This window comes from Lactuca sativa, chromosome 4 (genome assembly GCF_002870075.4).
Source record: "Lactuca sativa cultivar Salinas chromosome 4, Lsat_Salinas_v11, whole genome shotgun sequence".
Classification (NCBI taxonomy): Eukaryota; Viridiplantae; Streptophyta; class Magnoliopsida; order Asterales; family Asteraceae; genus Lactuca; species Lactuca sativa.
The window spans coordinates 14,232,355-14,253,892 of record NC_056626.2 but is presented as its reverse complement, the minus strand read 5'-3'; the positions used below and the strand labels follow the sequence as shown (position 1 = coordinate 14,253,892).

The following is a 21,538-nucleotide window of genomic DNA, read 5'->3' as shown; positions in this document are numbered from 1 at the left end:
GTTGGGATTGAGATGTAGGTTGAGTGGTTAAGATTTATCGGTGTTGAGGAAGGTGAAGGATATGAGATTGAAGATGTTTTCTACCATCGGAGCCAAAAATTCTTCGAGTGGGTGGCACATGTTTTGGGAGGCATGTTGAGGAATCAATGAAACCACAAATTGATAAAGACCATATGCGATATGGTTAACCACTAAGAAATTCATGAGAAGAGAGAGACGTGTATAGAGCAATTTTATGCTTAGTATCACTCCAAAAGGAACTTACAAATATATAGGAATGGTAATTAAAAACTAATTAATCTTAGAGAACATGGAAAAAAAAAGAAGATATTGGTTTATGGAACTTAGAGTATACTCAATGCAAAATGAAAATTGTTAAATACGACTTGAATACTGAAGACTTAAAAGACGCGTCGGAGAACACAATGAAGCTTTTAGGTTAAGGCTAGAGCATTTGGCTAATGCGCTTTTGGCATGCCAAATGTGACAGGAAAATGGTAAACTACTTTGATACTAATTGTTAAAATTTCTCCAAAATTTATGCATGATTTTCTCCTTTCTCTCTTCATGCACTGAAAAACGGAGGATATCATGTCTTCGACCCAATAACAGTTTAATTTGCATGCAAATCGGGTGCCACCATACCCACGTTGGTCGATCCATAAGGTTGGTTGGTGGGTGGAGGACTTGACCCGATCCGTATTAGATTCAAGATTAAGTATAGTCTTAGATTCAAAATTAAGTATCAAAACCATTATTTATCCACCATTTAATTATAACACTGAAAAAACATTCAAAACCCTAGTACTCGCTACAAGTAACTCATCCGCAAACTTCACCAAAATCAAAGGTGACCCTTTTGACTTCGGTCAAACCCACCGGACTTAACCCCAAATCCTTTTTGATTCTGTATTACTTTTCAATAAAACCCTCTCTTTTTAAAAGACAATTTTACCCTTGTTCCACTTGGCCCTAAGATTCACTTAAGCACAGCACCGAGTAACCGGCAGTCATCGGTTCCCGGTCACCCAGTTCACAATAACAAAAGATTTCAACAGGACCATGACCATCTCTACAGTCTAGACCCTTGCTCTCTTCTCCCGTTTTCTTCTCTGGTATACGCACAAACACGCTAAACTGTGTGTTAATATATACATACACCTTTTATAATATGTATAGCCTATAGATACATACAACCAGCTCTCTCTAAATTCTATCTACAGGTTTTTAGATTCAGTATCTGCATTCAATCACAGAGTTTGTGGTTTGATAACACACACAATCACAGAGACCAGAGAGTGTAGATAGACACACATGTGTATGACTAAAATTTGAAAGTATCAACGGTGAAATTGAAGTAAAGTTGAAGAAAATAGACGATCTTTTTGGTGATTACAGCGAGGTTATTTATCGTTGATTAATTTTGTAATTGTTCGCATTGTTAGATGCTTTTCTTCGAATTCAAGGTTTAATGCTAAATTATGTTTTACAGAATGAGGAATTGTTGATGGTGATCTGTAGAGAGGGGTCAATTGTTGTTAATATGCGTTGATTGTAGATCGGTAATTTGGTGATTTTAATTGTCAATTGAAGGATTATGAGTGTTTAGGAAAGTTTAATTATTACTGAATTTCGAAAGAGTTATGTTTTACAGGGATGAAGAGGTCTAGAGACGACGATTTTTCCGGGAGTGCTTTTCAACTCAAACCGCCTATCAATTCAGAATCGTAAGTCTTAAATTTTGATTACGCTTTACATTATTTGACTTTAGAGATACATTGTGTGGAAGAAAGTTTGATTATGAAGTCTCTGTGGGGGTTTCTGATGTACTTTTTGATAGTATTATTGTGGTCTGTAGTTTGTATTTCAAATTTAATTTCTTAATGGTAAAAGTTTCGATCAGTAATTCTTTCTTATAGTCAATATCAGTAGATATCTTTGAACTTCGCTACACAATTGAAGTAATCACTTAGGGTTGAAACAAAAAGGTAAGGTCTTTGTCAATGCTTAATTCCTGAAGATATGTTTATGGCATTTAATTCTTCAAGTTTAGGGTTAAATATGAGAGGTATGTCTGTTGAATGAATGGTTTGATTTATTCATCTGATCTTCTGGAATGAAGGTCTGGGCAGCTCCAAATGATGAATGGAGGGAGTGGACAAAAGTTGACAACTAATGATGCCCTTATGTATCTCAAGGATGTCAAAGATATGTTTCTTGACAAAAAGGAGAAATATTCCGAGTTTCTTGATATAATGAAAGATTTCAAAGCACAAAGGTTTGGCTAAACTGTTGCTTCCTCCACCTTTCCGTGTTCTCATTATGTGGATACTTGTCATGATCATTATGTTTATGTAGGGTTGACACCACAGGGGTCATAGCTAGGGTGAAGGAACTGTTCAAAGGACACCGAAAACTAATATTGGGTTTTAACACTTTTCTCCCAAAGGGATTTGAAATCACCCTCTCAGAAGAGGATGAACCACATGCTAAGAAGCCTGTGGAGTTTGAAGAAGCCATTCAATTTGTAAACAAAATTAAGGTAATAATAACATCACAGGATTGTGTTCCTAATAGCTTTCCTTTTCAAAATTTCATCTAACATGGTTTCTTGCTTGCAGATGAGATTTCAAGGAGACGATCGTGTGTACAAATCTTTTCTTGATATTTTGAATATGTACAGAAAGGAAAACAAACCCATTAAAGAGGTCCACCAAGAGGTTTGCTATTTAAGACTATTGTTTATTTGTCTTCACTTTACTCTTCCTGTATCATTCTTAATTTCTTCAATCATTTATCTTCTTCCTTCAGGTTGCTGCTCTTCTTCATAATCAGCCAGACCTTCTCAAGGAGTTCACCAATTTCTTACCTGATTCTTCAGCAGCAACATCCAATCAGTATGTTCACTCCAGTAGGAACCATAAACCTCACCCTGAAGATAGGAGCTCACCAATTGGCAGAATAAGACCTCCACCTTCTGAAAAGGTAGTTTCCAATCGCTTGACTCATCTTTACTCATATGGCCTACAATTTGCATGGTTATCTGCATGTATATGTCTTCTGAATGTGAACCAATTTTCAGAAAGGTGTTGCTTGTCATGCTGAACGTGAGGTCAGCGCTGACATGGCGGATCCTCATCATGAGGAAAAGTTTATAAAAGCTGAGAAGGAGCATAAGAGACATGGTGATAGAGAAAAAGTGAAAAGGGAAGAAAGAGAACACCATTCACAAGATAGAGATTCTAATCATCATCAGGGGTCAAATCGTCTTGCCCAAAAACGTAAATCTACTAATGCACTTGAAGACTCTGTTACTGAACTATTTCAACAAGGTATCATCTCCTAATTCAAAACAAGATTAAAACTTCTTTATAACAATTTATATTTTTCCATTTCTTGACCTAATTTAAGTTGATATTGCACAGATATGCGTGATCAAATGATTAGTCTTCGTGAAAAGGTGAAAGAAAGATTACACAACTCAGATGATTATCAAGCTTTTTTGAAGTGCATTGTGCATTATTGCACAGAAAATATCACTCGACCACAGCTGCAATCTCTGGTAAACTTGTGTTGTGTCCCCCCTTTTTTTAATCATCATTAAGATTATTATTTGGTTTTTAAATAAAACATTTATTTTCCCTTAGGTGAATAATCTACTTGGAGCTCATCCAGATCTTATGGAAGAAGTCAACGTGTTCATTGACCGGAATGAGAGGACTGGTAATCATCAATAAAAAAAGTTCCTTTTGATTTGCATACTATAAGCATCTGTTAACATTTGAGATTATAAACTTTTTTTTTTTTTTTTTTTTGGCAGATGATGAGGATAAAAATGTATCTGAATCTAAGCCATCTTTACTTCCAAACAAGGATGAGTATCAAGCAAAGCCAATTCATGAACTTGACCTTTCTGACTGTGAACGTTGCACTCCAAGTTATCGGCTTCTACCAAAGAATGTAGTTAATTCTTACATCTTGTACGTTTACTCAGTTATATCTCAACTTTATTTTATAATTGGTTTTTATTATTTGTCAATGGATGTTTTCAATACAGTATCCAATTCCTTCAGTAAGTCAAAGAACAACAATAGGTGATGAGGTGTTGAATGATCATTGGGTGTCTGTTACATCTGGAAGCGAAGATTACTCTTTTAAACACATGCGTAAAAACCAGTATGAAGAGAGCTTATTTCGTTGTGAAGATGACAGGTAGATAGATAAAATTAATAAATAAAAGTTTATTAATTTTCCTTCTGTAAAACCTTCATGGATACCTTTTATGTCAGGTTTGAATTGGACATGTTATTGGAATCAGTGAATGTAACAGCCAAACGTGTGGAAGAACTTTTGGATAAAATTAATGATAATTCAATCAAAACAGAAAGCTTGGTTCGTGTTGAAGATCATTTTACATGTGAGAAACTTATATAAACTTAATAGAAATTCAATTTTCTTTTTTCTTGATGATATATATATATATATTTTTTTGTTACTCAGCTTTGAATTTGAGGTGCATTGAACGCTTATATGGAGATAATGGACTTGATGTGATGGATGTATTAAAGAAGAATGCATCTCTTGCTTTACCAGTAGTGTTAACTCGGTTGAAACAGAAACAAGAGGAGTGGGCCAGGTGTCGTTCTGATTTTAATAAAGTTTGGGCAGAAATTTATGCTAAAAACTATCATAAGTCACTTGATCATCGCAGCTTCTATTTTAAACAGCAGGATTCAAAGAGTTTGAGTGCTAAAGGTAAACTGAAACTGTCTAATAATTCATGTTTCATTTTACAGTAAATTACGTTTTTGGTCCCTGAGTATAGCTCATTCTTGCAGTTTTGGTCCTTATTTGAGGTTTTTGTAATGTTTTTGGGATGGAAATTGCAAAAATCAGCTATACTCAGGGACCAAAAACGTTACAAAAACCTCAAATAAGCACCAAAATTGCAAGAGAAAGTTATTGGGACTAAAATTGAAAAGAAAACTATACTCAGTGACCAAAATTGATAATTCATGTTTCATTTTACAGTAAATTATGTTTTTGGTCCCAGAGTATAGCTCATTCTTGCAGTTTTGGTCCTTATTTGAGGTTACTATCCTCAGGGACCAAAACTGATAATTCATTGTTTATTTTATAGTAAATTATATATTTGGTCTCTGAGTATAGCTGATTCTTGCAGTTTTGGTCCTTATTCGAGGTTTTTGTAATGTTTTTGGGACGAAAATTGCAAAAATCAGCTATACTCAGGGACCAAAAACCTCAAATAAGCACCAAAATTTCGAGAAAAAGTTATTGGGACTAAAATTGCAAAATAAACTATACTCAGGTACCAAAACTGTTATTTACTCTATATTTTATATTGCAGCATTATTGGCAGAAATCAAGGAAATAAGTGAAGAGAAGTGTAGAAACGAAAACATCTATCAGCATTTTACTATGAAAAGACAAAACAGTACACCACATCAAGAATTCAAGTATTGTGATTTGGATGTCCATGAAGACTTATATCAGCTCATGAAATATTATATTCCACAAAATTCTACCCCTGAACAATTCAATAAGGTCATGAAGATCTGGACCACTTTTGTGGAGCCCATGTTTAATGTCCCCCCTCGCCCTCCTCAATCCACAAATGGCAATCAAGATGTTGCCAAAACCAGTAAAAGGCAAAGTGAGGGCAAAAATGTAAATACCACCACAAGTGTTAATGGACACCATAAAGTTGAGAAAGAAGAGGGTGAATTATCCCCTAATGGAGATTTTGAAGAGGATAATTTTGCAGCATTTAGAGAGACTACTACTACTACTACTACTAATAATAATAATAGGTTCCGAGAAGATGATGAAGTTGAAGGTGAGGAAAGTGCACATAGGTCCTCTTGTGACAGTGAGAATGGTGATGGATCAGGTAGTGAAACTGCTGACGTGGCGGGTGCGTCCCATGAAGATCATGCTGACAAGGACGAGAGTGAAGGTGAAGAAGGAGATGAAAATGAAACCCTTTTACCGTTTTCAGAGCTTTTTTTGGATACAGTGAAGCCGCTTGCAAAGTACGTCCCTGAAGTATCGCGTATTGTCACAAACGGTCCTCGGGTTTTCTATGGAAGTGATTCCTTCTATGTTTTCTTCAGACTCCATCAAGTATGACCCTCATTGTTGTTACCAAATACAAAGTTACAAAAGCTACCGATTTTTATATAATTTTTTATTTAATTTACAGACGTTGTACTCGAGACTAGAGGAAGCAAAAGAAAAGTCTGCTAATGATAAATGGAGGGGTTCAAGTGACAAGACACCTAATGATTCATATGCTAGGTGTCATGGCTACTCTAAAATAGCTCTATAATTCACTCAATTATTTTTGTTCAATAATTATTTTAACTTTTTTTTTTTGGTTTCAGATTCTTGGATTTACTTTACAGTTTTCTAGGAGGTGGTATTGATAGTGCAAAATATGAAGATGAATGTCGAACTGTTCTTGGCACTTGGGCATTCCCTGTCTTCACACTAGACAAGCTAATCTACAAGCTTTCTAAACAGGTCACTTTTCTCTTTATCCTAATTTAATTTAAAACCATCATTAGAAAAATAAAAATATAACTCTGAATTTTATGCCCATAATATTAATACCCTCCACAGGTGCTGGCAATCGCGGGTGATGAAGTTGACAACAAGCTTCTCCATCTCCATGCATATGAAAATATGAGAAAACCTGAAAGATTCATAGATGAACTTTATAACGCAAATGCCAGAGTTATTGTTAATGATGACAACATTTATAGATTTCAGCATGTAACTACTACTTACTACTTACTCTTCCCTTTTTATATCTTTTTTTTTTTTTAGTTTTACCCCATCAAATTTTGTTTATTTTCAGTCACTTATACCAGAAACAAATAAACAAACCCAATTAGCAATTTGGGTAATGGACACTGTATATGAGACATCAGAACCACCAGCTTTTTCAATCGACCCAAATTTTACACCCTTTCCAATTCCAACCACTCAAGGGAAAAAGAAGCCCGGGATATTTCTAAAGAGGTAAATTAAAATATCGATCATTTATTAAGTAAAATAAAAAGGAATACTAAATAAATACTCTAAATTAATCTTGTCAATGCAGAAACAAAAGAAAATATGCTTGTGAAGATGAAGATTTAGCAATGATGCATGCAATGGAGGGTCTTCGAATAGTAAACAGAATGGAATGCAAGATAAATTGCGTCACATATAAAGTAATCCTTTTTAATTTTTTAATTTTTAATTTTTTTTTAATTGTTGACTTGTGAGGGTTGTGTGTGGCAGATATCTTATGTTTTAGATACAGAAGACTCGATGGTGCGTAAGGGCAGAAAAAAGGTCAACAGTCAAAGTATATCGTTGAATCAACAAGTCAACCTTTCTGACCAAGTACAGAAGTTCCGGAAGGTTCTGCAGTCTAGGATTCGATGAACATCAACATGACACACACATAATGATTTGAGGTATTTCACATAATTAACTAGCCTAACCATCTTTTTAAAAAAAAAAATATCTGTAGCTTTAAATAAAAGAAAAAAGTTGGGACCAAAATTGCATAAATCGATTATACTCAGGGATGCGTTCTTGTGATCTTCTAAAACATATTCATATTTTATGTAGGTATTGTATTGCGCAAGATTTGAAGTCAAATTACAAGGTGGAATATATCTGCATCAGCTTACTTAGTTTAAGCATTCAGATAATAAAAACTTAATAAGAGTCGGTTTCTCTAGTTAGTTTTTGATTTTTGATTTTTGATTTGTTTATGGAACTTGCTATAGAAAAAGGTAATTGAGTTCTTTAAGTGTCATCTTCATTTACTGCAATAGCGCTTTGAGATGACTATTACCAAAAAAAGCAATTTTTAAACTGGGTATAAAAGGCTTATTGATAATGTTTGTCTTTTAAAAGATGATAACTAATAGACGTGCAAAAAAAAAAAAAAAAAAAAAAAGAACCGATTGGAAAAGTCTAGGATTTGATTTTTGGTTTATATAAAAATCGATTTTTAGGCTCGGTTTGTTGTAGTCTAAATATAAAATATAAAAAATCAAACCGAACAAAATGCCATAAACAATGTCATTTATGTATAAACTCAGAGACTAATTAAACTAATTGACATGCGGCGGGTTTCATTCAAAATTAAATTAATGTACATGCATTTGCGTCCTTGTGCATTATTTATAGTAAAGTATTTATTATTAATGTTTTGTTAATTACATTATGGTTTATGAATAAACCTAAAAATAGAAATAAAACCAAAAAACTAAGAGAAATTAAATATCTTCCTACATTTAAGTCTTACTATTCTCCTACCCACATTAAATGGTGACAAGTGGACTAAAATATTATCAATTTAATTAAATGTGTCATTAAATGAGACACATGTTAACATTTGATTGGGTAGGAAGATAATTAGGACTAAAATGTAGGAGGATTTTTAATTTCTCAAAAACTAAACACGGAAAAATTGATAGTTTTGTTTTTCGCGAAATTAATTTGCCTCTTACTTTTTATGCATATAAATATTCCTACCCACTTAAATTCTGATACGTGTCATTTTTTTACCATTCAATTTAATTTTATTTGATATATTCCTAATATATTTTTTACCATTCAATTTAATTTTATTTGACCGGTTTGATACCATTCGTGGTTAAGTATGCTTAAAACATACCATAACTTATATGTGTAGTAAATCATGAGAATGGAAAAAGAAAACGGATAAAAAACAGAAAACCCATAAGGATTCATCATCCATATCTGGTAAGTATGTAAATTATTTGATACTATTTGAACTTGAATTGGAGATATAAAAATTAGGATGCTAGCAGTTTTAAAAACTTTAATGTTGTTCTATAATATGTTAATTTAAACTAAAAATGAAAGTAAAAGTGGCAGGCCACATGTGTGGTTCAAAAGATGAACTGGACTTCAACAATCAACAAACCCATGGAAAAGCCCGTATGTGTGGTTCAAAAGATAAACTTGATGGGTTTTAGCCATATGAACATTCCTATGTGCACATGCAAACCTTAATGCTTGGATCTAGGTTTCTCTAATTGAACATACATTGAATCCAAGACATCTAATGGCTAATAGAGTATAATAACAATATGAAATCAGAATTAGAAGATTACCTTGAATCACTTGCTTGATCTTCTTGTCCTTGGAGCTTTAGAGTCACAATTGTCACTCCTGTAATGGCTTACAAACACCAACTAGTAAGATGATGATTTAAGAGAGAGAGAGGAGAGGGGATCAAAATCGGCCAGGGTTTCTTCTTAGAGCACAGGTACCGATTTCCTTTGACCCCTAGGGTCTATTTATACTAGTGAGGCTCCTAGGGTTTCACCCTTAAACCCTAATTGGATAACTTAGGCCCTAAGCAATCCAATACCCTAATTGATAAGCCTTTGGACGATTTCAAGGCCTATCCATAGTCCTTAAAACCGTCCCCCTTTATACATAAAGGATTTATAGCTCAAAGTACAACTATCATACAATTGATAGTTTATGCCCCTTTATTCAATTAAACTCTTTAAGTCACCAAATTAATTTCTAATTAATTTATGACTTATATTAATCAAATAATAATATTATTATTCCTTATATTATTCTCATAATATATTAATAATATTTCTTCTCTCATAATAAATCATCCTGTCAAGTTGCTATGGTGAAGGCAACCCAAAAGGACCATGCACAACCGGGTAAAATACTTGCCTAATATAGTTGCAGTCTTAGACACTATTCCAACAGAACTGGACTCCAACAATGAACAAACCCATGGAAAAGCGAGAAATCGAGTGGGCCAAAAACAACATTTGTTTTTTTCTAATATAAATCAAGTGAGGACCACAACTAAAACCAATTTTACCACCTTGATGTAGTGATGTACAAAACTCCACAATTAGAGATGCACATTGTGAAACATTTTTTTTTAATTAATCTATAGGAAAAACCAAACATGTGTTGATGTGAACTAGGTTTAAGAAAACCAAACCGATGGTTAGGAGTTAGTTATTTTAAAATTTGAAAACGGTTTTCTTAAAAAAAAAACTAAATTTTAACAAAAATTTCACCTAAAAAAACCCGAACGGTTTTAAACCGAAACCAGTTTAAAAAAAATCATTTTTTAATCAATCTTTTAAAACTACTTACATGTTTTTTTATTTTTTATTTTTAATATGTATGATGAGCTACAAGTTTGAAGAAAGAAAGCATTGACCGGTTTGATGCCATACGTGGTTAAGTATGCTTAAAACATACCATAACTTATATGTGTAGTAAATCATGAGAATGGAAAAAGAAAATGGATAAAAAACAGAAAACCCATAAGGATTCATCATCCATATCTGATAAGTATGTAAATTATTTGATACTTTTGAACATGAATTGGAGATATAAAAATTAGAATGCTAGCAGCTTTAAAAACTTTAATGTTGTTCTATAATAAGTTAATTTAAACCAAAAATGGAAGTAAAAATGGCAGACCGCAGGTGTGGTTCAAAAGTTGAACCGGACTCCAACAATGAACAAACCCATAGAAAAGCGAGAAATCGAGTGGGCCGAAAACAACATTTTTTTTTTCTAATATAAATCAAGTGGGGACCACAACTAAAACCAATTTTACCACCTTGATGTAGTGATGTACAAAACTCCACAATTAGAGATGCACGTTGTGAAACTTTTTTTTAATTAATCTATAGGAAAAACCAAACTTGTATTGTTGTGAACTAGGTTTAAGAAAACCAAACCGATGGTTAGGAGTTGGTTATTTTAAAATTTGAAAACAGTTTTCTTAAAAAAAACTAAATTTTAAAATAAATTCACCTAAAAAACCCGAACGGTTTTAAATAGAATCCGGTTTAAAAAATCATTTTTTTAATCGATCTTTTAAAACTACTTACATGTGTTTTTTTATTTTTTATTTTTAATATGTATGATGAGCTACAAGTTTAAAGAAAAAAAACATTGACCGGTTTGATAGCATACCTGGTTAAGTATGCTTAAAACATACCATAACTTATATGTGTAGTAAATCATGAGAATGGAAAAAGAAAATGGATAAAAAACAGAAAACCCATAAGGATTCATCATCCATATCTGATAAGTATGTAAATTATTTGATACTTTTGAACATGAATTGGAGATATAAAAATTAGAATGCTAGCAGCTTTAAAAACTTTAATGTTGTTCTATAATAAGTTAATTTAAACTAAAAATGGAAGTAAAAATGGCAGACCGCAGGTGTGGTTCAAAAGTTGAACCGGACTCCAACAATGAACAAACCCATAGAAAAGCGAGAAATCGAGTGGGCCGAAAACAACATTTTTTTTTTCTAATATAAATCAAGTGGGGACCACAACTAAAACCAATTTTACCACCTTGATGTAGTGATGTAAAAAACTCCACAATTAGAGATGCACGTTGTGAAACTTTTTTTTAATTAATCTATAGGAAAAACCAAACTTGTATTGTTGTGAACTAGGTTTAAGAAAACCAAACCGATGGTTAGGAGTTGGTTATTTTAAAATTTGAAAACAGTTTTCTTAAAAAACAACTAAATTTTAAAAAAATTCACCTATACAACCCGAACGGTTTTAAATAGAAACCGGTTTAAAAAAAATCATTTTTTTAATCGATCTTTTAAAACTACTTACATGTTTTTTTTTTATTTTTTATTTTTAATATGTATGATGAGCTACAAGTTTAAAGAAAGAAAACATTGACCGGTTTGATACCATTCCTGGTTAAGTATGCTTAAAACATACCATAACTTATATGTGTAGTAAATCATGAGAAAGGAAAAAGAAAATGGATAAAAAGCAGAAAACCCGTAAGGATTCATCATCCATATCTGGTAAGTATGTAAATTATTTGATACTTTTTGAACTTCAATTGGAGATATAAAAATTAGGATGCTAGCAGTTTTAAAAACTTTAATGTTTTTCTATAATAAGTTATTTTAAACTAAAAATAGAAGTAAAAGTGGCAGGCCGCATGTGTGATTCAAAAGATGAACTGGACTCGAACAATGAACAAACCCATAGAAAAGCGAGAAATCGAGTGGGCCAAAAACAACATTTGTTTTTTTTCTAATATAAATCAAGTGGGGACCACAACTAAAACGAATTTTACCACCCTGATGTAGTGATGTACAAAACTCCACAATTAGAGATGCACATTGTGAAACTTTTATTTTTAATTAATCTATAGTAAAAACCAAACATGTGTTGTTGTGAACTAGGTTTAAGAAAACCAAACCGATGGTTAGGAGTTGATTATTTCAAAATTTGAAAACGGTTTTCTTAAAAGAAAAACTAAATTTTAACCAAATTTCACCTAAAAAAACCCGAACGGTTTTAAACTGAAACAAGTTTAAAAAAATCATTTTTTTAATCAATCTTTTAAAACTACTTACATGTTTTTTTTTATTTTTTATTTTTAATATGCATGATGAGCTACAAGTTTGAAGAAAGAAAGCATTGACCGGTTTGATGCCATACCTGGTTAAGTATGCTTAAAACATACCATAACTTATATGTGTAGTAAATCATGAGAATGGAAAAAGAAAATGGATAAAAAACAGAAAACCCATAAGGATTCATCATCCATATCTGGTAAGTATGTAAATTATTTGATACTGTTTGAACTTGAATTGGAGATATAAAAATTAGGATGCTAGCAGTTTTAAAAACATTAATGTTGTTCTATAATATGTTAATTTAAACTAAAAATGAAAGTAAAAGTGGCAGGCCACATGTGTGGTTCAAAAGATGAACTGGACTCCAACAATCAACAAACCCACGGAAAAGCCCGCATGTGTGGTTCAAAAGATGAACTTGATGGGTTTTAGCCATATGAACATTCCTATGTGCACATGCAAACCTTAATGCTTGGATCTAGGTTTCTCTAATTGAACATACATTGAATCCAAGACTTCTAATGGCTAATAGAGTATAATAACAATATGAAATCAGAATTAGAAGATTACCTTGAATCACTTGCTTGATCTTCTTGTCCTTGGAGCTTTAGAGTCACAATTGTCACTCCTGTAATGGCTTACAAACACCAACTAGTAAGATGATGATTTGAGAGAGAGAGAGGAGAGGGGGTCAAAATCGGCCAGGGTTTCTTCTTAGAGCACAGGTACCGATTTCCTTTGACCCCTAGGGTCTATTTATACTAGTGAGGCTCCTAGGGTTTCACCCTTAAACCCTAATTGGATAACTTAGGCCCTAAGCAATCCAATACCCTAATTGATAAGCCTTTGGACGATTTCAAGGCCTATCCATAGTCCTTAAAACCGTCCCCCTTTATACATAAAGGATTTATAGCTCAAAGTACAACTATCATACAATTGATAGTTTATGCCCCTTTATTCAATTAAACTCTTTAAGTCACCAAATTAATTCCTAATTAATTTATGACTTATATTAATCAAATAATAATATTATTATTCCTTATATTATTCTCATAATATATTAATAATATTTCTTCTCTCATAATAAATCATCCTGTCAAGTTGCTATGGTGAAGGCAACCCAAAAGGACCATGCACAACCGGGTAAAATATTTGCCTAATATAGTTGCAGTCTTAGACACTATTCCAACAGAACTGGACTCCAACAATGAACAAACCCATGGAAAGCGAGAAATCGAGTGGGCCAAAAACAACATTTGTTTTTTTTCTAATATAAATCAAGTGAGGACCACAACTAAAACCAATTTTACCACCTTGATGTAGTGATGTACAAAACTCCACAATTAGAGATGCACATTGTGAAACATTTTTTTTAATTAATCTATAGGAAAAACCAAACATGTGTTGATGTGAATTAGGTTTAAGAAAACCAAACCGATGGTTAGGAGTTGGTTATTTTAAAATTTGAAAACGGTTTTCTTAAAAAAAAACTAAATTTTAACAAAAATTTCACCTAAAAAAACCCGAACGGTTTTAAACCGAAACCAGTTTAAAAAAAATCATTTTTTAATCAATCTTTTAAAACTACTTACATGTTTTTTTATTTTTTATTTTTAATATGTATGATGAGCTACAAGTTTGAATAAAGAAAGCATTGACCGGTTTGATGCCATACGTGGTTAAGTATGCTTAAAACATACCATAACTTATATGTGTAGTAAATCATGAGAATGGAAAAAGAAAATGGATAAAAAACAGAAAACCCATAAGGATTCATCATCCATATCTGATAAGTATGTAAATTATTTGATACTTTTGAACATGAATTGGAGATATAAAAATTAGAATGCTAGCAGCTTTAAAAACTTTAATGTTGTTCTATAATAAGTTAATTTAAACTAAAAATGGAAGTAAAAATGGCAGACCGCAGGTGTGGTTCAAAAGTTGAACCGGACTCCAACAATGAACAAACCCATAGAAAAGCGAGAAATCGAGTGGGCCGAAAACAACATTTTTTTTTTCTAATATAAATCAAGTGGGGACCACAACTAAAACCAATTTTACCACCTTGATGTAGTGATGTACAAAACTCCACAATTAGAGATGCACATTGTGAAACTTTTTTTTAATTAATCTATAGGAAAAACCAAACTTGTATTGTTGTGAACTAGGTTTAAGAAAACCAAACCGATGGTTAGGAGTTGGTTATTTTAAAATTTGAAAACAGTTTTCTTAAAAAACAACTAAATTTTAAAAAAAATTCACCTATAAAACCCGAACGGTTTTAAATAGAAACCGGTTTAAAAAAATCATTTTTTTAATCGATCTTTTAAAACTACTTACATGTTTTTTTTTATTTTTTATTTTTCATATGTATGATGAGCTACAAGTTTAAAGAAAGAAAACATTGACCGGTTTGATACCATTCCTGGTTAAGTATGCTTAAAACATACCATAACTTATATGTGTAGTAAATCATGAGAAAGGAAAAAGAAAATGGATAAAAAGCAGAAAACCCGTAAGGATTCATCATCCATATCTGGTAAGTATGTAAATTATTTGATACTTTTTGAACTTCAATTGGAGATATAAAAATTAGGATGCTAGCAGTTTTAAAAACTTTAATGTTGTTCTATAATATGTTAATTTAAACTAAAAATGGAAGTAAAAGTGGCAGGCCACATGTGTGGTTCAAAAGATGAACTGGACTCCAACAATCAACAAACCCATGGAAAAGCCCGCATGTGTGGTTCAAAAGATGAACTTGATGGGTTTTAGCCATATGAACATTCCTATATGTACATGCAAACCTTAACGCTTGGATCTAGGTTTCTCTAATTGAACATACATTGAATCCAAGACTTCTAATGGCTAATAGAGTATAATAACAATATGAAATCAGAATTAGAAGATTACCTTGAATCACTTGCTTAACTTCTTGTCCTTGGAGCTTTAGAGCCACAATTGTCACTCCTGTAATGGCTTACAACCACCAACTAGTAAGATGATGATTTGAGAGAGAGAGAGAGGAGAGGGGATCAAAATCGGCCAGGGTTTCTTCTTAGAGCACAAGTACCGATTTCCTTTGACCCCTAGGGTCTATTTATACTAGTAAGGCTCCTAGGGTTTCAGCCTTAAACCCTAATTGGATAACTTAGGCCCTAAGCAATCCAATACCCTAATTGATAAGCCTTTGGACGATTTCAAGGCCTATCCATAGTCCTTAAAACCGTCCCCCTTTATACATAAAGGATTTATAGCTCAAAGTACAACTATCATACAATTGATAGTTTATGCCCCTTTATTCAATTAAACTCTTTAAGTCACCAAATTAATTCCTAATTAATTTATGACTTATATTAATCAAATAATAATATTATTATTCCTTATATTATTCTCATAATATATTAATAATATTTCTTCTCTCATAATAAATCATCCTGTCAAGTTGCTATGGTGAAGGCAACCCAAAAGGACCATGCACAACCGGGTAAAATACTTGCCTAATATAGTTGCAGTCTTAGACACTATTCCAACAGAACTGGACTCCAACAATGAACAAACCCATGGAAAAGCGAGAAATCGAGTGGGCCAAAAACAACATTTGTTTTTTTCTAATATAAATCAAGTGAGGACCACAACTAAAACCAATTTTACCACCTTGATGTAGTGATGTACAAAACTCCACAATTAGAGATGCACATTGTGAAACATTTTTTTTTAATTAATCTATAGGAAAAAACCAAACATGTGTTGATGTGAACTAGGTTTAAGAAAACCAAACCGATGGTTAGGAGTTGGTTATTTTAAAATTTGAAAACGGTTTTCTTAAAAAAAAACTAAATTTTAACAAAAATTTCACCTAAAAAAACCCGAACAGTTTTAAACCGAAACCAGTTTAAAAAAAATCATTTTTTAATCAATCTTTTAAAACTACTTACATGTTTTTTTATTTTTTATTTTTAATATGTATGATGAGCTACAAGTTTGAAGAAAGAAAGCATTGACCGGTTTGATGCCATACGTGGTTAAGTATGCTTAAAACATACCATAACTTATATGTGTAGTAAATCATGAGAATGGAAAAAGAAAATGGATAAAAAACAGAAAACCCATAAGGATTCATCATCCATATCTGATAAGTATGTAAATTATTTGATACTTTTGAACATGAATTGGAGATATAAAAATTAGAATGCTAGCAGCTTTAAAAACTTTAATGTTGTTCTATAATAAGTTAATTTAAACTAAAAATGGAAGTAAAAATGGCAGACCGCAGGTGTGGTTCAAAAGTTGAACCGGACTCCAACAATGAACAAACCCATAGAAAAGCGAGAAATCGAGTGGGCCGAAAACAACATTTTTTTTTCTAATATAAATCAAGTGGGGACCACAACTAAAACCAATTTTACCACCTTGATGTAGTGATGTACAAAACTCCACAATTAGAGATGCACGTTGTGAAACTTTTTTAATTAATCTATATGAAAAACCAAACTTGTATTGTTGTGAACTAGGTTTAAGAAAACCAAACCGATGGTTAGGAGTTGGTTATTTTAAAATTTGAAAACAGTTTTCTTAAAAAAAACTAAATTTTAAAATAAATTCACCTAAAAAACCCGAACGGTTTTAAATAGAATCCGGTTTAAAAAATCATTTTTTTAATCGATCTTTTAAAACTACTTACATGTGTTTTTTTATTTTTTATTTTTAATATGTATGATGAGCTACAAGTTTAAAGAAAAAAAACATTGACCGGTTTGATAGCATACCTGGTTAAGTATGCTTAAAACATACCATAACTTATATGTGTAGTAAATCATGAGAATGGAAAAAGAAAATGGATAAAAAACAGAAAACCCATAAGGATTCATCGTCCATATCTGATAAGTATGTAAATTATTTGATACTTTTGAACATGAATTGGAGATATAAAAATTAGAATGCTAGCAGCTTTAAAAACTTTAATGTTGTTCTATAATAAGTTAATTTAAACTAAAAATGGAAGTAAAAATGGCAGACCGCAGGTGTGGTTCAAAAGTTGAACCGGACTCCAACAATGAACAAACCCATAGAAAAGCGAGAAATCGAGTGGGCCGAAAACAACATTTTTTTTTCTAATATAAATCAAGTGGGGACCACAACTAAAACCAATTTTACCACCTTGATGTAGTGATGTACAAAACTCCACAATTAGAGATGCACGTTGTGAAACTTTTTTTTTAATTAATCTATAGGAAAAACCAAACTTGTATTGTTGTGAACTAGGTTTAAGAAAACCAAACCGATGGTTAGGAGTTGGTTATTTTAAAATTTGAAAACAGTTTTCTTAAAAAACAACTAAATTTTAAAAAAAATTCACCTATAAAACCCGAACGGTTTTAAATAGAAACCGGTTTAAAAAAAATCATTTTTTTAATCGATCTTTTAAAACTACTTACATGTTTTTTTTTTTATTTTTTATTTTTAATATGTATGATGAGCTACAAGTTTAAAGAAAGAAAACATTGACCGGTTTGATACCATTCCTGGTTAAGTATGCTTAAAACATACCATAACTTATATGTGTAGTAAATCATGAGAAAGGAAAAAGAAAATGGATAAAAAGCAGAAAACCCGTAAGGATTCATCATCCATATCTGGTAAGTATGTAAATTATTTGATACTTTTTGAACTTCAATTGGAGATATAAAAATTAGGATGCTAGCAGTTTTAAAAACTTTAATGTTTTTCTATAATAAGTTATTTTAAACTAAAAATAGAAGTAAAAGTGGCAGGCCGCATGTGTGATTCAAAAGATGAACTGGACTCGAACAATGAACAAACCCATAGAAAAGCGAGAAATCGAGTGGGCCAAAAACAACATTTGTTTTTTTTCTAATATAAATCAAGTGGGGACCACAACTAAAACGAATTTTACCACCCTGATGTAGTGATGTACAAAACTCCACAATTAGAGATGCACATTGTGAAACTTTTATTTTTAATTAATCTATAGTAAAAACCAAACATGTGTTGTTGTGAACTAGGTTTAAGAAAACCAAACCGATGGTTAGGAGTTGATTATTTCAAAATTTGAAAACGGTTTTCTTAAAAGAAAAACTAAATTTTAACCAAATTTCACCTAAAAAAACCCGAACGGTTTTAAACTGAAACAAGTTTAAAAAAAATCATTTTTTTAATCAATCTTTTAAAACTACTTACATGTTTTTTTTTATTTTTTATTTTTAATATGCATGATGAGCTACAAGTTTGAAGAAAGAAAGCATTGACCGGTTTGATGCCATACCTGGTTAAGTATGCTTAAAACATACCATAACTTATATGTGTAGTAAATCATGAGAATGGAAAAAGAAAATGGATAAAAAACAGAAAACCCATAAGGATTCATCATCCATATCTGGTAAGTATGTAAATTATTTGATACTGTTTGAACTTGAATTGGAGATATAAAAATTAGGATGCTAGCAGTTTTAAAAACATTAATGTTGTTCTATAATATGTTAATTTAAACTAAAAATGAAAGTAAAAGTGGCAGGCCACATGTGTGGTTCAAAAGATGAACTGGACTCCAACAATCAACAAACCCACGGAAAAGCCCGCATGTGTGGTTCAAAAGATGAACTTGATGGGTTTTAGCCATATGAACATTCCTATGTGCACATGCAAACCTTAATGCTTGGATCTAGGTTTCTCTAATTGAACATACATTGAATCCAAGACTTCTAATGGCTAATAGAGTATAATAACAATATGAAATCAGAATTAGAAGATTACCTTGAATCACTTGCTTGATCTTCTTGTCCTTGGAGCTTTAGAGTCACAATTGCCACTCCTGTAATGGCTTACAAACACCAACTAGTAAGATGATGATTTGAGAGAGAGAGAGGAGAGGGGATCAAAATCGGCCAGGGTTTCTTCTTAGAGCACAGGTACCGATTTCCTTTGACCCCTAGGGTCTATTTATACTAGTGAGGCTCCTAGGGTTTCACCCTTAAACCCTAATTGGATAACTTAGGCCCTAAGCAATCCAATACCCTAATTGATAAGCCTTTGGACGATTTCAAGGCCTATCCATAGTCCTTAAAACCGTCCCCCTTTATACATAAAGGATTTATAGCTCAAAGTACAACTATCATACAATTGATAGTTTATGCCCCTTTATTCAATTAAACTCTTTAAGTCACCAAATTAATTCCTAATTAATTTATGACTTATATTAATCAAATAATAATATTATTATTCCTTATATTATTCTCATAATATATTAATAATATTTCTTCTCTCATAATAAATCATCCTGTCAAGTTGCTATGGTGAAGGCAACCCAAAAGGACCATGCACAACCGGGTAAAATACTTGCCTAATATAGTTGCAGTCTTAGACACTATTCCAACAGAACTGGACTCCAACAATGAACAAACCCATGGAAAAGCGAGAAATCGAGTGGGCCAAAAACAACATTTGTTTTTTTCTAATATAAATCAAGTGAGGACCACAACTAAAACCAATTTTACCACCTTGATGTAGTGATGTACAAAACTCCACAATTAGAGATGCACATTGTGAAACATTTTTTTTAATTAATCTATAGGAAAAACCAAACATGTGTTGATGTGAACTAGGTTTAAGAAAACCAAACCGATGGTTAGGAGTTGGTTATTTTAAAATTTGAAAACGGTTTTCTTAAAAAAAAACTAAATTTTAACACACTACAAGAAAAAGACCCTTTCACGACGCGCAAATCACGACGCTCACTGATTTATGTTACGCAAAAGAGAGTGACAATAAAAACGTGTCGTCTGTTCAAAAAATTTGAGGATTTAGGTCACGCATTATTGCGTGCCCTTAAATTAGTGTCTAATGTAAAAAAAATAAAAACACGGAGGGCACATTATCTAAAACGTGCGTCCTCTATGATTGTCGCTTTATGATTTTTACTAAAACGCGCGTTCTTGAAAGGGGGAAATGAAATCCCCTCAAAATTCTTAAAATTTTTAATTCCCCGCTTCAAGATCCCCTTCGTTCTATTCTTCCCTTTTCTCTGCAAACCCTAATCACGATACCATCTCTGTTGTATACCTCAACAATTCATATATCAGAAAATCATTGGGATAATTTCTAGGGCTTTTTAAAACACTCATTCGACTCTTTTCTCTCCCTCCTCCCCTGTCTATCTATTTAACCAGGCCTCCTGTACCCTAATCCATTTTGAGGGGACGACTCCTCATTTTTCTCGCAGGTAGGAACCAATTAATAGGTGTGACGTACAAATAATGTCATTTTGAGCGGACGACTCCTCATTTTTCTCTTAGATTTAAGACTCCTCTTTCATTAAAAATAGGAGGTAGCAAGGTCAATTTTCTGAGATTTGAAACTATATGTCTCGAATTACAGGTTGAAGATCAGAAATCGAAGGTTGCAAGTCAGATTTGGGATCGAAAGTCTGAGGTTTAGGGTACGATCGGAAGCATCAAGATGCAGAAAAAAAAAGCGGAGGAGGCATCAGGTTCGAAGATTGTTCTCTTCTTCTTCATGTATGTGCCCTAGATTTCGTTCTCTTACATTCAATCTCTAAAGATTCTTTTATTCCCTAAATTAGGTACGAAGATTATTCTCTTCTTCTCCATTTGTTTTTTTGGAATGACGACCTCTCCTCTTAGGAGTAAGTCCTGAGTCCCCAATACTTGATCTGCAAGCTGTGACATGAGTTTTTAGTGAAGATAATGAGTAGCAGACTTCATGTTTGTGATTCTATTGTAACTAAATTTTCTTTCAGGGGATGGCTATGATATTGTATTAAAGAAGGCAAGATCATAGTCACAGGAGTCGCTAATGTGGTCACATACCACGTTTTGAACGTTTCGTACCCAAACGGGGTACAATCTCGATCCGAACGCCATGCGAAACGGTCTTAGGTACGGCTCATTGGCGATCCGAGCAATTAATTGGTACGATGACGGGGACGCGTTTCTGACGAATTGGATTGCAACAATTCGTCGATTGGGTCAGCGATTTTGTCGATTGGGTCGGCGATTGGGTCGATTGGGTCGGCGATTGAGCGATTGGGGGATTGAGCGGGAA

At 32.6% G+C, this 21,538-nt stretch overlaps 1 protein-coding gene across 2 annotated transcripts; it reads left to right on the top strand.

Moving 5' to 3' along the window:
• Positions 1 to 1,069: 1,069 nt before the first annotated feature.
• On the top strand, positions 1,070 to 7,834 carry LOC111909768 (paired amphipathic helix protein Sin3-like 3). Of its 2 annotated transcripts, none has more exons than XM_023905543.3 (22): positions 1,070 to 1,402; positions 1,493 to 1,562; positions 1,655 to 1,727; positions 2,123 to 2,278; positions 2,359 to 2,542; positions 2,622 to 2,720; positions 2,812 to 2,985; positions 3,083 to 3,332; positions 3,426 to 3,562; positions 3,648 to 3,723; positions 3,821 to 3,960; positions 4,058 to 4,212; positions 4,290 to 4,417; positions 4,501 to 4,755; positions 5,369 to 6,144; positions 6,224 to 6,318; positions 6,405 to 6,543; positions 6,643 to 6,795; positions 6,881 to 7,044; positions 7,127 to 7,238; positions 7,309 to 7,487; positions 7,645 to 7,834. In XM_023905543.3, exons 3-21 carry the CDS (start codon positions 1,657 to 1,659, stop codon positions 7,453 to 7,455), a joined length of 3,411 nt encoding a protein of 1,136 aa, XP_023761311.1. In that variant the 5' UTR covers positions 1,070 to 1,402; positions 1,493 to 1,562; positions 1,655 to 1,656; the 3' UTR covers positions 7,456 to 7,487; positions 7,645 to 7,834. The 2 variants fall into 2 exon arrangements, with proteins under 2 accessions (XP_023761311.1, XP_042756765.1); XM_042900831.2 differs by having other exon boundaries at positions 1,640 to 1,727.
• Positions 7,835 to 21,538: the final 13,704 nt, after the last annotated feature.